Raw genomic sequence first — 13,463 nt, 5'->3', positions numbered from 1 at the left:
TTTAAAAATATAAATTACTTCATGACATGTGTATTTTTCAACTCTAATACAATTGGAAAGCAAATATAGACAGAATTTTAAATTACATAGTCAGGGTACATGACACACATCTGTAACCCCAACATCTCAAATGTTTAAGGCAAGAGGATTTAAAGTTCAAGGCCAGTCTCAGAAATGTAGTGAGATCCTGTCTCAAAATGAAAAATAAAAAGAAATGAGAATGTAGCTGAGTGGTAAAGCATCCCTGAGTACAATCCTCAGGACCAGAAAATAAAAATAAACATTGAAAAACAGTAATTACATTTTAGTGATAAGAAGGATAATACACTTGGGAATTTAACAAAACATTCATATCTATGAAAATTATAATGTACATACAGATTTGAAAACATAAATTTACCAGTGATTGAGTAATTTATAACTGCTTTAAATTGAAATCATACCTGGATTATATTATTTAGTTATTCCATTTTATAAAAGTTTAATATATTAATTTGTAATCAGTATTTTTACATTAATATTTGTTTATATTGTAAGATATATAAGTACTATAAACCCAAATATACTAAACATGTAGATACACCTTAAATTTACAAAATAGTCAATTATCTGAGGCAATCTTTTTTCAAACACATATTATATTGTTTAGGTTATGTGCTATAATTAAATATTGCAAATTGGATTTTGAAGACTCCTAAAGAGTTAGCATCGAATCTGTAGTTGTTATCTGTTCACAAAGGAACCATCTCTAGTAGAAAAGTCTCAAATTTTGAAATACAGAGGACATGAATTCATGTTTGGTCTTATTCATTCCTTGCATTAATTTTCACATTCAGTCACAGTGAAGGTAGTTTTAATATCAATGTTAAATGCGCTCCCAACTTAGTCAATAATTTAGTTCTAGTGAAAGAACAGACACAGAGTAACAAGTGACCTTGGCTGTGGAGTGGTGTGTGATTGTGTAGATTGCTGTGGAACAGAAACACGAGGAAACCATTCCACATGGGCTCACATAGGCCTCGGAGAGTACCTGCTTCCTTACAGGTGTGTATGAAGATCCCAGGGGTAAACGGAGAAAAGAAAGAGGGTGGTCCCCAGGGAAGAAGAACATCAACCATGAAGGAGGTACCTTCCATGGTAGCTCCAGAGTAAGCCCCATGGGAGTGCAACTCCTAGAGGGGCTGATGTCCTCCTGGAACCTAACTCTGCTTAGAGCAGGACTTCAGAGACTGATGATATGGGGTCCATGGAGACTTTCCTCTCTTCAGACAGCTTGTCTTGAGGCAGAAATCTGATGGCTAAAGTATTATTGAACCAGATAGGAAAATCACAGGAGGTTGTGAAGAAGTACAAGGCAGTGTAACAACCAGGGAGAATGAAGAGAGGTCCTGAGGGAGGGGGCTCTGTCAATATGATGACCACCACTGCTGTGAGCACAGGGAAAAAAGGGAATAAAATATGACTGCAAGCTCTCAGGTTTGAATGACTATAAAGATAGGGGTTCTATGGACCAAGGAAGGAACACAGGGCTCAGTCCATCACCTCCCATTTTTTTTCTAAGTCATGAGGTCTGCCAGCAGCATTCAAGGCCAGTCCAGGAGTTCCTGGGGCCTAGAAGCAGAAATGGCATGATGGTCTTGAAAGACACAGAATAAAGAACATTATTAGAGAGAACATCCTCATCAAGAATTATTACTTCAGAGAAAAAAGGAACTGGAAGGAGAGACTATGTTTTCTAAATCAGGAAAACTTTCCCCCTTTTCTCTCTCACTCCATCCTTGTCTTCCTTCATTTCTTCCTTCTTTAGCTGTAATGTAGGTCCCCTTGTGGCTTGCTTGATTTTTAATGAGAATGTATCTCTCCATTTTCACTGACGGTTCTCACAGTTGGAACGACTGTTAAATTTCTGCAGATTCTTTCTTTCCACAGGTCAAGCTCCACCTGTCCTCCAGTGTAAAAAAGAGCTGGACAAGGGTGTTTTCTCCACTTAAATGCAGATTAGGAAGTTAAATTATCTTCTTCTGCATGGAACAACTGGGCCCAAATCCACCAATAGATACAGACAGTATTGTTTTGATTATCCTTTTTCTCTATTTGTATCTCCAAATATGGACCAAAAACACATGAAGAACTCTTAAAACTCAGCTTCAACTTTTCTAAAATGACTAACATTCAGGAAAGAAGACTTCAGATGGAAGCTAAACATTTCTGGATGCTGGCAGCTCTAGGTGCAAAAGAAGAAGTCCTCAGGTCACCTTCCACTAAGCATGCCTATTACAACAGCAATGAGATTATCTACTGGAATGATTAAAATAGCCCATGAAGATACTGACATGAAAATTAAAAAAATTCTGAAGCTGTGGTTCACTGTAAGTCTACATGCCTGAAAGTTAACATGGAAATAAAAAAAAATATTGAAAGTGTTTAAGGTAGAACATGGTCAATTATTCACTAAAGCCCAGCTGTACTTTACTGCACTGAAACCCAGCTGTACTTTACTGCACTGAAACATTCAAAAACTCTTTCTTGAAAGGAAGGATAAGCCATGTGAGGATATTAACCTACAATTTTAATGACCCCTCATTGAATTAAAGTGCAGTTTCTAAGATCATTGAGCTGGAGGAATTAAAAAGATAGTATTATTTCAAGCAGATTTAAAATTATTAGATAAGTAAAATAAATCTATTTTATACTTCTCATGTTTTGAGGCTTTGGCATATTTAAATATGTTAACATTAGGGTTTGAAAATATAAAGAGCAAGAAAACTCATGCTTAAAACTCTTCTTCCTTTTACTTTGGAGCAAAGTATTTGGACCAAAACATCTGAATTTTTTTATTCAGATGGATTATTTGCATGACTGTAAAATTAAGGAATTTTAAAAAGCAAACAAAAATAGAAAACTAAACAGGTCCCTGGGGGTCATTCTGCAGTGGCATTATGACTGTTTACATGTTTATTTCCTGGTGCCTTTTTTCCCAAAGAGAATTCATTGTATAATTTACAGGAAAAATCACTGAGTCCATTGAAATGGTGATACATGTAATATATAGTACATAAGCATACTTTACAATTTAATGTCCGTTGAAATGCTGATACATGTAATATATAGTACATATGCATACTTTAAAATTTAAATACATTTTTATAATATAGAGGGATAATAATTACAGATTATAATCTGGATGTTTTTCACCTTTGTGGCACCATGGAAACCAGATTCCAATGTCTTGTGTTATTTTGAAATCAGTGAGGTTCTTATTTATCCTAGTAAAAGTGACATAAGCTCAGAATTTCAGTGGCTGAGGGTTTTTGTCCCACTTCCTTATCTGTCTGTACCACTGTGATAGCACTGCTTTCATACACTTGACAGTAGTAATCTGCCTCATCCTCAGGCTGGAGCCCAGAAATGTGCAAAAATGCTGCGTTGGTTGAAGCATCTTTGGATCCAGAGAATCTATTGGGGACCCCTGGCCCCAGCTTCTTGTCTGAGTCTGAGTAGTAGTACAGGTAGAGTTGGGGAGGGCTCCCTGGCTTCTGCTGGTACCAATACATGCTTTTACCACTAACACTGAGGTCACTGCTCAGGCTGCAGGTGAGTTTGGCTGTTGATCCCGGAGATGCAGAGATGTATGGTGGCTGAGTCAGCACAGGCTGAGACAGGGAACCTGTGAACATAGACACAATATAGTGAAGGGAAAAGCCAGAGGGCAGTGGGTTGAGGATCTGAGTCAGAAGCTAATGACCCAGGTTGAGGGTCTCTATTGGGCTTCTGAAGACTGTCCCTACCTGTCCATTGAGACAAAAGCAGGATGAAGAGAGGAGTCAAGACCATGGTGGACATAGCCCCTTCTTCAGCCTCCCCTCTGTGGTTGGGCTACCCAGGCCTGTCTTATACCAGCCTCACTGGTATCACAGAGGAGGGGAAGCTCATGCAAATGTGTTCCGATCCTTTGTCTCTCCCTCATGGGTCCTAGTCCGAGGAAGGCTTGCATGGTGCACTAATTTGCCTAATAAGTGAACTTAAGAGGAACCAATTGATGGAACCACACCTGGGGGTATGTGCATGAGCTCTCTGCCCGGTCTTGAGGGACCTGTGTACCAAGTCACCCAGGAACCAAAGGGCCCAGCCCTGGGACCTCAAGTCAGTTGAATGCTGCCCAGCTGTGATTTATCTCCTGGGAATTCTCTTGCCCTAAGAGATGGTCTTGTCATGCCACCTTCTGGTCTCAAAGCAAACTTCTTTCACAATAAACCAAATGCACCTCCAGTTTGCTACTTGGATGCCTTTTTGTATCACTTAAATATCTAGCAAGGACAACGGAGGTGCAATCCTGAGGTAGCCATCACTTATACCTTCCTCTGTATGTGCTGAACTAGTTTGCATGGCAAACATGGAAAAATGACTCAGAAGAGCCTTCAAACCACTATGAATCTGAGAATAAAATGCCTAGAGCAGAAATAGAGAAGATGTGTTCATGTGAAGGTCTCTGAGGAAGGGGCATTTTCTCTGGATTCTGAGTGGGAATGAAGTTCACTGAGGGTGAAACAGATGTTCATGGGGAAGACAATAAAGCACTAGAAATGTGCACTCTTTCTAGAGCAACATGCAGAGAGTGGCAACTGTGGGTGCAAAGGTGGGCAAGGCTCAGGGTACAGAAGAAACAAGGTTTAGGTCCTTCAGGTGACTTCCTCAATTACCTGGAGATGTATAACCAGGTCTGTGCCCATTATTAGTCTCTTTTAGAGTATTGGCTCTGGTTAGTGTTTTGGGGGGGCATTCTAGAAGATAATAGGGGAAGAAAGAACCAACAGAGAACATTTCTGTGTAGTTGTTATGGCTGGAAGTGAAATAAAAAGGCACATGGCTTTCAGGTGGGACACCTGGGCCCACTGAAATTCAGGTGAGAGAGGACAAATGGACCAGAGTATAAGGTAGGTGGAGGCAACACCTCTGCTGAGACTGACAAAGGTAAGGCTAGATATCTGGTCTGAGGAACTGCTGAGATATGGATGCATATTTGTCATTTTGTGACCATGATATGAAAAGGTGGAAATTATTTAGTACATTCAGAGGTAATCAGGGTTGCATTTTCTCCCACATGTAAAAACTGCAAAAGTTAAAAAAAAAAAATACCAATAGTGGACATAGGGGACATAGAACAATCATTTATTTATTCTTTCATTCATATTAATTTTTGATTTTTGTAGTGGTTACTCATGCATTTTTAAGATATGATTACAGATGTCTCACATGCATGAGACATTAGAGATATATACGGAATTCGAGGACTATCCCAAGTTATGTGATCAGCAAGAATTGGTCACAGGAGGGGTTATAGTGGTGTAAGAGGATGCTGCAGGCCTGAGGACCTCTTGCCCATGCAGGTCACAGAAGAGGGGGTGTCTAAGTGGCTGCAAGGATTGTAGATAGCAAGGAATCTGGACCCCTGATTCAAACCTCAGCTTTGAATTCATTTGGGGACGAGGTGGAGTAGCAACCAAAGAGAGCTGGGAACTTTCTCTGTCCTAAGGATGAATAGATCACTAAAGGCCAAGGGTAGTCGACAAAAAGTGCTCTACACACATCTTCCAGGGAATACTGCAGGGGGACAACTTCTGCTTGACAGTCCCTTTTTGGGCTGGCCACTGGCAATGCTGGACTCTGGGGAGATTACTGCAAGGTAATTCTATAGGATCTAGCATCAGTCTAATGGCGACACAGGGATCCAAGAGCCACTCAGCCTGAGGAGAAACTCTCAGGTCTGTCTGTGATTAGAGGTACTTCTTATCTGATTCTTCCTCACCCTGATGCTGTCACAGGTGTCAGAGCTGTGGTCTGAAGTCATCTGCTGTCCTCCAGGTCCTTTCCAGTTTGTGTTAACCAACATTTCCCTCTTCCCAAACCACATAGTATTTGAACACCGTGCATCTCCTTCTCAAAGGCATCAAATTCAAAAAGCATCCTAGTTTTGAGAGAGAAAAAAATATTTCAAGGTAAAAATGTGTTTCTTTTTGATAGATTGATAATTTTTAAAAGTTTTGGTAAAAAATAATTTAATGAATTCCCACAAATAGTTCATAATTATAAAAGCAAAGTTGTTTCCCAAACAGTAATATATATATATATTACAATCTCACACACAGTTGAAGAAAAAGAAAGAGAATAAAAAATGTATTGAGTTTTATGAATTGTAGGTATCACCATATTCCTTCTGTATGTACTTCTTTCTATATGAATTAATTAAAAACAAATAAGTAGATCTCAAAGGCCATTATAGAACTGGGCATTTCTTAAGGGGTATCATAAATAAATTACATTATTGTATAATATCCTGTTACCACTTCATATTTTCCCAGCAACTGGAGGCATTGTTGGAATCATGTCCTCGGTGATTTGATTTGAGCAACCACAAGTCTTGACCATGGATCAGGATCCACAGAGCACATATCCTCCCTCTGGCCTGTTTCTTCTAAAATGTATTGTACACCCTGCCAGCATTATAACTTCAGGAGGAGGCCATACATTCTACCTGATGTTTTCTCTCTGAAATGAAGGAAAGTCTCAACCTTTTCCAGAAGATTCTGTGTTTCAGAGACTGGTAGGGAGCTCTACTAAATTACCTTTCTCAACTAGGAAATAAACTGTATAAATCAATTTGCATTTTTGCCTTGTTATTTCACTTTCAACTCAAAATTATGAGGGAATTTTTATATCAGTTGCATTATTTATTTAAATCACAAAAGGATAAATTTAGATTTCAAAAAGTTAGTAAAAGCAGTGTAGCATATTAATAATATTTTCATACCAGTAATTTCCTGTAGGATGATTTGTTTCCTTATTATTGTATATTTCTTCAACATCATAGTTTATAATATTATTTCTATGGATAAAATAGAAAAATAATTAATACTGATTTTTCACATGTTGTCCCCTTAATCTGCTCAACCAGTGCTGAATGCATTAGGGCTCCTCCATATCAAGATACAAACACCAGATCTGTATCTTTGTGTCCTGCATCAGAAGAGTCAGCTAACTGGGTGATAAAAATGTGTCTGGAAGGAAATCATACCTGGGATGGTTTCCCTGTAATTCAGAAACTCATGTCAACCCTGACAATATTCTGAAGAGTAATGTTTGCAGAAATTTCTCCCATTTTTTGACTGCAGATTGAAATTAAGTCGTTTTGTTTTTTTTTTTTTTTTGCATTGGCTTGATGTTTTAAATTTCTTTATGAATATTTTGGGTATTATCAATTGCAATATGGGAGTAACAGTGATTAATGATTATTCTGACTGCATATTATACATAAATTCAGAAAAATCAGTTCATAAGTGTAAAAGCAAAATAACTACCCAATTAGTAATTGTCATATAAATTTTCTGGTAGCTTGTTAATATAATTTCTTGAGCAGCAAGGCAGTTGTCTACATCAAGATGTAGGTTGGTAAATTGCACTTCTATGTAGTTCCCAGGTAATACCTCCATTTTAAAGGAAACTGAGTATTAATTAGATCTCAATAATAAAATCAATTAATGAGAAAGATTTAACAACAATTTCTTAATATTTTGAATGTGAATGGTCTTAAAAGTAGGGGAGAGAACTCTGTATCTCCTTCATGTTTTACAAATTTTGGAGGAGAACCCCTCTGATTGTTGTCACAAACAGAGTTAGAAATAAAGCCCAGTGTAGAAGGAGCAACACTGAATAACAGATATACTTTGGGAGGGACAAAGTAAGTCACATGTCCAGGAACCACTGGATAGGACAAGGAGTCATATAGCCCCAACATCTCCATCAGTGTTAAATATTTTCACTGCCTCACTTTCTCTCTACCCTATAAAAAATGAGATTCTGAGCACATTAAGAGTGGTATTTCTCCAGCTGAGAGAGGACAGGAGGAAATAGAGGGAGGGAAAAGTGGGGAATCCAAATGCACTGAAAACATACATTGAGGAAAAGATAGCCTCTTCAACACATGGTTCTGGGAAAACTAAAAATCCTTACGCAGCAAATTGAAATTAAACCTCCCTCTCTCACCTTACACAAAACTCAACTCAAAGTGGATCAAGGGACCTTGAAATTAGACAACAGACCCTGCACCTAATAGAAGAAAAAGTAGGTCAAAATCTTCATCTTGTCAGATTAGGTCCTGATTTCCTTAAAGAGACTCCTGAAGTACAAGAAATAAAATAAAGAATTAATAAATGGAATGGATTCAAAGTAAAAATCTTCTTCTCAGCAGAGGAAACAATCATGAATGTGAAGAGACAACCCACAAGGTGGGAGAATGCCTTTGCTGCATGCACATTAGATAGAGCACTAATTTCCAGGATATACAAAGAACTCTAAAAAATCAACACAAAGAATAAATAATCCAATCAATAAAAATGAACAGACACTTCACAGAAAAAAGTATACAATTGATCAACAAATATAAGAAAAAAATGTTCAACTTCACTAGTAATTAGAGAAATGCAAATCAAAACTATTCTAAGATTCCATCTCACTCCAATCAGAATGGCAATTATCAACAATGCAAGCAAAAATAAGTGTTGGTGAGGATGTGGGGGAAAAGGTACATTCATACATTGCTGGTGGCACTGCAAATTGATGCAACCACATTGGAAACAGTAGGGATATTCCTTAAAAATCTTGTGATGGAACCACCATTTGACCCTGCTATCCCACTCCTTGGTTTCTATCTAAAGGACTTAACATCAGCATGCTATAGTGATGCAGACACATTAATATTTATAGCAGAAAAATTAACAGTAGCTAAACTATGGAATCAACCTAGATGTCCTTCAATAGATGAATGGATAAAGAAATATATATAATAAAACTATGGCATTTTCAGGGAAATGGATGGATTTGGAAAATATCATGCTATGAGAGTCCCCAAAAAGCAAAGACTGAATGATATCACTGATAAGTGTATGATGATCCATAACAGCAGGGAGGCATAGGAAGTATGGACAAACTTTGATTGGGCAAAGCGGGGAGGGCAGGAGAAGGGACATGGGGATAGAAAAGATGGTGGAATGAGATGGATATCATTACCCTAGTTATATGTATAATTGTACATATGGTGCAAATCTATACTACCAGAGAAATGAAAAGCTGTGCTACATTTGTGTACAATGAAAAGAAGTACATTTTGCTGTCATTTATACCTAACTTAGAACATATAAAAAACAAAATTAAAATTAAAAAAGTTAAAAAGTGGGGCATCATGAACTGAAATTGATTTCCATACATGTGTATTTGATGGGATAAAAACTACTATGAATAACTACTAAGCTCTAATCATCATCATCATCATCATCATCATCCACATTGTACTTCATAAACATATGATAATAATTTGAAAAATTATAATAAATCAAACTCAGTGTGACACAATAATATACGTACTGAATTCCACAATTGAAATCTAGAAAGGACAATGGCATGCCATGGCATGGAGGAAATGCACCAGTATGGGAAGTGACATCTGCCACAGTATTCACACATTGCCACAGATTTCTTGACTTCATAGGAGTCTTGCCCAGTGAAATGTTTTCCAACGCACTTGTGGCAAGAATAAAAATGCATCTGGGGGTGCTGGGGCTGTGGCTCAGTGGAAGAGTGCTCACCTAGCACACATGAGGCACTGGGTTTTATCCAAAACACCACCTAAAAGTAAATAAATAAAATGAAGATATTGTATAGTGTGTGTGTGTATGTATATATATTTGTAGGTGGACACAGTTCCTGGGTCACTTCGTGTAAAATTTTAATCAACAACTCATATTCTTTGGACTCCAGAGACTTTCTGAGAGCCATGTGGCATTCTCACTAGTTGAATAGAGAGGAGTTTTTGTCTCTCTTCTGCATGGATCTGTGTCACTGTGGTTTACTCAAATGATACACCAATGCTACATGATACACCACAGATATAGTCAGTTTCATCCTCCTAGTAGCAGTTAGATCCTGATCTGGAGCTTGAGAAGAGATCAGGAATGCTATTCCCCTTTCCAGAGCTTCCATCACTGTTAACATCTATGACATAGAGTGGGACTTTTCCTGGATGTTCCTGATATCAGGAAATGTAGTAGGTGCTGACTACTCAGGGTGCACGGGAGTTTGACTAAGGCTCCCAGGGAGGCAGATGCAGAGGGTGACTGAGTCAGCACTGGCTGGGAGACAAACCTAAAAACACATTAAAAAATAATTATATTCTGGAAAAAGCATACAAAGAAAGGACATTTATGTCAGGAGGCAGGATGCTGAGGACAATGCTGACCTGTGCAGCACAGGTGGTGGCTGAATAAGGGTCTGGTCCAGGCCATGGTATACGCACCCCAGAGTTCTGCTGAAGCAGACAGGCCCCAGGACTCTCTTATTAACCCTCAAAACCTCAAGAAACAAGAGGATCTATTCATGGAAATCTGTGCCACTTACATAGGCCAACAAGCTCTACCCTATGGGGACAAGTGCATGGAGTACTGAATACATGACATACATTAAGGGTGTCTGAGTTGCAAACCACTCCCTCGTGCTAGGCATGTAAGAGGCTAACTGCTTACTCTGTAGGCACATCCCTGGGCATGAGGCCATGTGTTGCAGTTTCTGTGCTTGCTCCATAGCCTATTCCTTAATTGGTCACTGCAAGGACAGTTGGCCAGAAATTGTATTGGTGGCTGCCTATTATCTGCCTAGCTACTGCTTGTGTATATGTACATGGCAACTGTGCAATAAAAGTCAGACCTGCTTCCAGTCCCTGGAGGTCTTGATTAGCAACTCTAAAGCCACATTCTTCTCTATCCTGTTCATTAGATCTCCTCGATGGACAAGAGAGAACCCACACACCTTCCTCTCAGTGTGTCTTTTCTAGGGGAAATTTGCATGTAGTATGCCTAACCTGAGACTTTATAGGTACCTAGAGAGTTTATAGTTTGTGGAAAGAATGAGTTCTGTGCCAAGACAAGAGGGCAGGTATCAAGGTTCTCACCTTTGAGCCCAAAACCTCCCAATGGAAGACCTACATTTTCCACATTGCCCAGACTTAGGTCAGTCATGTCTGCGTCCAGGTGACAGGTGGTCCTGACAGAGGCTCCTGCCTCCCAGAAGTACTTCAGCACTGCCTGCTCCCAGCCCAAGATGGAGTGATTCCCTGCCACACACATTCCATAGAAGTAGGAAACACAATACAACCAATTTTCTATGGCATTTGCAGGAGAAGGAGGCTCTTACATACAAACTCCACATACAATGAAAAATACATAAGCCTGAAAGTGAAGACTGGGGACAGGTCAGCTCTAAACCCACTTTGGAGGCTCTTTGTGAATCTAGGGTTCGCTCTCCCTACCTGATTCCTCCTAAAACTGCTGCATAAAATCTTTATGGATTAGTGTTTGGGAATTTAAAATTCATTAGAAACGAGGAAAGCACAGGAGCTAGAAAGAAAAATTACTAATGGGCTTGTAAAGAAAATCAGCTGATCTGAGGTTTTTATAGTAGAGTTCACAACAAAAAATAAAGGATGAATTTCAAGGAAAGATGTTTAAAACATTTCATGACTTTTCTGATAAAAGATCTTCTACATATTATTATAATATGGTTTTGCTCTTTGCTCACATCCATCTTATGGATACCCCCCACTTCCAATGCTGACCAATAATAAATGCCAGTGACTACATTAGTTGAGAGATAATATATCTCTTGTTTAGGAAAACTAGCTGTGGGTATGCACCACTGCTTGGAGTCATGGCTAAAGGCCCACAGGATTTGGCCCTGACAGTAGTACACAGAATATCTCATAAAGCAATCCTATGGGTACACAGGCTGTTTTCCATTTCCTGCTTTTAATGGAACTACCTTGGAGGTGTTCCGTAGACTTAGGCATCATTCAAAGGACAGGGCATGCAACGTGATTGTTGGGTAGGCACACCATAGCATAACACTCAACTGAAGGTCCCTCACAATGGCAACATAAAAGAAGCTGATGGACAACTCAGGAAGTGTGTGTCCTTCAGTATATTTTAAAATGTTATGGCATGTCTTTGCATTGTACAAAAGTTAAGTATAACTTAATGAATTTTATTACTATGTGAAAGTTGGTCTCTTCCCTTTGATTAATTGCAAAATGAACATCACTGGAGATGCTAGCCACTGGAAGAAATGCTTTGACCTCAGTCTTCAGATCAGATTCAAAAGTTTTGTCCCTTTTGTAAGATATAATAATTGAATACTTATTTTGTGGATCATTTACTTACAAACAATTGACAGATATCTTTCCTTATGGACTTAAAAAGAAACAGAAACTAACCAGACCCTTTCCTTAGCCTTTCTCTAGATTAAGTCATCATTGGGCTGCCAGATTTATCAGTGTCTGGTCTTATGGTTTCCATATCCTGGGATCATGTTTCTATCCAGACTAAGTCATAGGAAGGTTTATATCTCTGTTGCTCATCTGGGTCTGACTGTGCTGAGCACCATAGTAATGTATCAAATATTGTACCTGTTTTAACCTCAGGTGGGCACCTGAGAGAAGCAGGCAGCTTTTCCCTCATCAAGGGAGCCTGAGAAGCAGGAAGGTGACCAAGACTGTCTGCTGTTTGCGTTTCAAATCAGGGTCTTGGCACTTGACTCGACTTCTGCTGCAATCAGTATGAGAAGTGATCATTGGTGACCAAAACTGCTGGAGCCACAGATGAGAGCGACTGTCCCTCCTGAGCAAGTGGTCAGTGTGATCTCTTGAGTCCTGCAACCTAAGAAGTGGACCCTAAACCCAAACACACATGTCTAGAATGAGGAAGGACAACAGAATTCTACTACAATGCCTGAAATCCATATTCTGTGTTGGGGGCCACAACCAAGTCAAGATGGTGCCTGGCACTTTGCCAGAGGGAGTGGTTTGAGAAGTAACACCAGTAAGCCATTAAGATGATGGAGATTCCTTAATGACTGACTGCTGTGTCTAATGATGTTAATTAAGTTAAGCTGTGTATAATTATTAAGATGATGAGGATTCCTTAATGACTGATTGCTGTAACCGGATGATGCTAAATTGAAACAAGCTGTGTATTCAGTTATGTATATATACCTCTTCTGTCCTACAGTGGAGAGGCTCCCGCTGTATCAATCTTCACAAGTTGCTTGTCACCCCCCCCCTCCCGTTATTTTGCCCAGCCAGACTGTGGCAATTCTGTTTTATGTTTAACACTGAGTGTGGAGAAGAAGGGTACATATCCAGGTTGTGATATGCATTTTGGAAGGATCCTCGGGCCCTAAAATTTAGGCCAAAATTTCTTATGGTCTATGATTTCTTATGGACTGCCTGCTAAAGGGGGTGTGGTTGTGTGGTATATTATATAAATATGAGACCTTTACAGTCAACTTCTAAAACATTGTCTTCAGATCACTTCGATTTTCAGAGGTAGACCCAGGGTGGCTGTGTGTTATGGATATTCCCCATG

At 39.1% G+C, this 13,463-nt stretch overlaps 1 gene segment (V, D, J or C); it reads right to left on the bottom strand.

Moving 5' to 3' along the window:
* Positions 1-3,266: 3,266 nt before the first annotated feature.
* Positions 3,267-11,063, bottom strand: LOC113177257 (putative non-functional immunoglobulin lambda variable 11-55). The segment is given in 2 exon segments: positions 3,267-3,667; positions 10,997-11,063. Coding segments are annotated over 2 exon segments (468 nt in total).
* Positions 11,064-13,463: the final 2,400 nt, after the last annotated feature.

The sequence above is a fragment of the Urocitellus parryii genome, chromosome 3 (assembly GCF_045843805.1).
Source record: "Urocitellus parryii isolate mUroPar1 chromosome 3, mUroPar1.hap1, whole genome shotgun sequence".
In the NCBI taxonomy this organism is placed as follows: Eukaryota; Metazoa; Chordata; class Mammalia; order Rodentia; family Sciuridae; genus Urocitellus; species Urocitellus parryii.
The sequence above is the reverse complement of the archived record's forward strand: the minus strand, read 5'-3'. Positions and strand labels throughout refer to the sequence as shown.